Source organism: Rhagoletis zephyria, unplaced genomic scaffold (assembly GCF_001687245.7).
Source record: "Rhagoletis zephyria isolate East Lansing unplaced genomic scaffold, Rhagoletis_zephyria_1.1 Rzeph_scaffold_02564, whole genome shotgun sequence".
Lineage (NCBI taxonomy): Eukaryota > Metazoa > Arthropoda > Insecta > Diptera > Tephritidae > Rhagoletis > Rhagoletis zephyria.
Genome location: NW_016159648.1, coordinates 51,828 through 53,820, shown reverse-complemented (window position 1 = coordinate 53,820; position 1,993 = coordinate 51,828). Strand labels below are relative to the sequence as shown.

At 37.8% G+C, this 1,993-nt stretch overlaps 1 protein-coding gene across 1 annotated transcript; it reads left to right on the top strand.

Moving 5' to 3' along the window:
* Positions 1 to 796: 796 nt before the first annotated feature.
* Positions 797 to 1,312, top strand: LOC108367152 (putative uncharacterized protein DDB_G0283431). Its single transcript, XM_017621737.1, has one exon. The coding sequence runs from the start codon at positions 797 to 799 to the stop codon at positions 1,310 to 1,312; it is 516 nt and encodes a 171-aa protein (XP_017477226.1).
* Positions 1,313 to 1,993: the final 681 nt, after the last annotated feature.

The following is a 1,993-nucleotide window of genomic DNA, read 5'->3' as shown; positions in this document are numbered from 1 at the left end:
AATGTCTATCTCGTGGATACTTGTTACGGACCATCTGGGAGAAATTAGATAGACCTGAACAACTAAAGAATGCAGTAAATGCAACAAAAATAAGGGAGATTTTGAAGCGGTNATTCAAAAAAATGTCTATCTCGTGGATACTTGTTACGGACCATCTGGGAGAAATTAGATAGACTTGAACAACTAAAGAATGCAGTAAATGCAACAAAAATAAGGGAGATTTTGAAGCGGTAAACGCCCTTAAAGTAAATTTTTTTGAAAAATACAAATTAGCGAGACAGCTTTTAATGGGAATGGTTAACAATAGTCCAGAATCAGGTCCACAATCTAACGCCCTATCTGTCAGTAATAACTCTAGACTCCCAATTGACAATACTAATAACATAACAATGACAGAAAACGCACCAGAAAACCTTGAAAAATTCGTACCGGTTTTCAATGGTAAATTTGAAGAACTAAATGGCTTCATTTTTAGACTAAAGAAGCCCACGACAGACTTCGTTCTGCGGACAGAAACGAATTCCTAGAATATGAACTAAACCATTCAGTTAGAGCTAGGGTTTGCCCTGTAGGTTTTCCCACTTCAATTAACGAACTTATAGATAGTTTAAAGTCGAACTACCTATCAAGAGTCTTTGTGCCACAGTTACTCCAAAAACTGTCACAACAAAGACTAGGAATTAATGAAAACATACGTGAGTATGGTAATAAAATTTCGGAAATATTGGCCAAACTGGATTCAGTTTCGCTATTAGCCAAAAATTATGAAAGAACTTCACCCCAAGGCCAGGCGATAATGGTCTACAATGACGAAATCGCCTTAATTAACTACAAAAAGGGACTCAATCCAACATATTTCCAGACAGTCCAAGCGGCTCAGTTGAAAACTTTCAGCGAAGCAAGGAATTTTGCTGAGAACATTGACTCACAAGCTCAGCAACAGGGAATATTTACGTACCGAGAAAACAACCGGAGATTCCAGAATAATCGCAGATACGCGAACGGAGGCAACCACAACTACCGCAACAATAACTATGATAATTTCGGGAATAGTTTCAACAACAATTATCGTTATCGAAGGGATAATGTCCGAAACAACAACAGAAATGCGTTCCAATCCGGAGAATCCGCCAATTCAGGCAACAATGCACGCAATAACAACACTGCCCGCACTACCTACAATACCCCTAATAATACGCGCCGCTCAGGTGACCACTATGTTCGTAGTGGTCGTACCCTTTCGAACCAACCTAGCAGGCAGGTACGAGTAGCAAACGTGCAGGAAAACTCCTACCGCCCGGAGGAAAATTAACAACCTTTTCCTCTGGGAACACTCAAAGCAAAATTTATTCACTCAATACACATACCTCTAATTATGTGACATTCCTTTGTACTACCATCAAAAGAACAGTAAAATTACTAATAGATACGGGAGCTGACATTTCACTTTTCAAGGCAGTGCAAAACTTAGAATATGACTCCAAAAATACTTGTATCTTAACAGGTATCACTTCAGATTCAACCACATCAATAGGTACTACAAGATTACACCTAACTTTCGAACAGATTTCGTTAACACATAAGTTTTCAATCGTTGATACCGATTTCCCAAATGAAGTAAACTGCATACTTGGCCAAGACTTCCTCATAATGTACAATTGCAATATAGATTATTATACTTGCTCTTTGACCGTGAATACACAAAATGAACAGGCAATTCTTCCAATAAATTGTAAAGAAATTTGGTTAAAACCAAGAACTCAACATATTGTGGCTATATACGCACATTTCGACCAAGACACGGTCATACTAAACAGTGAGTTACAAAAAGGTGTGCACATGGCTAACACCATAGTGCCAGCAAATGGTCTATGTCACGTAAAAATACTAAATTCTAAAGAACATGATGTTATTTTAAAACAATTAAGTTTTCGAACAGTACCCCTTAATGATTTCAGTGTAGTCAATAACATGCGTACATCCAAGAAAAATA

Coding starts and splice junctions, on each gene's coding strand:
- LOC108367152 (XM_017621737.1), top strand. CDS start 797: ATGGTCTACAATGACGAAATCGCCTTAATTAACTACAAAAAGGGACTC.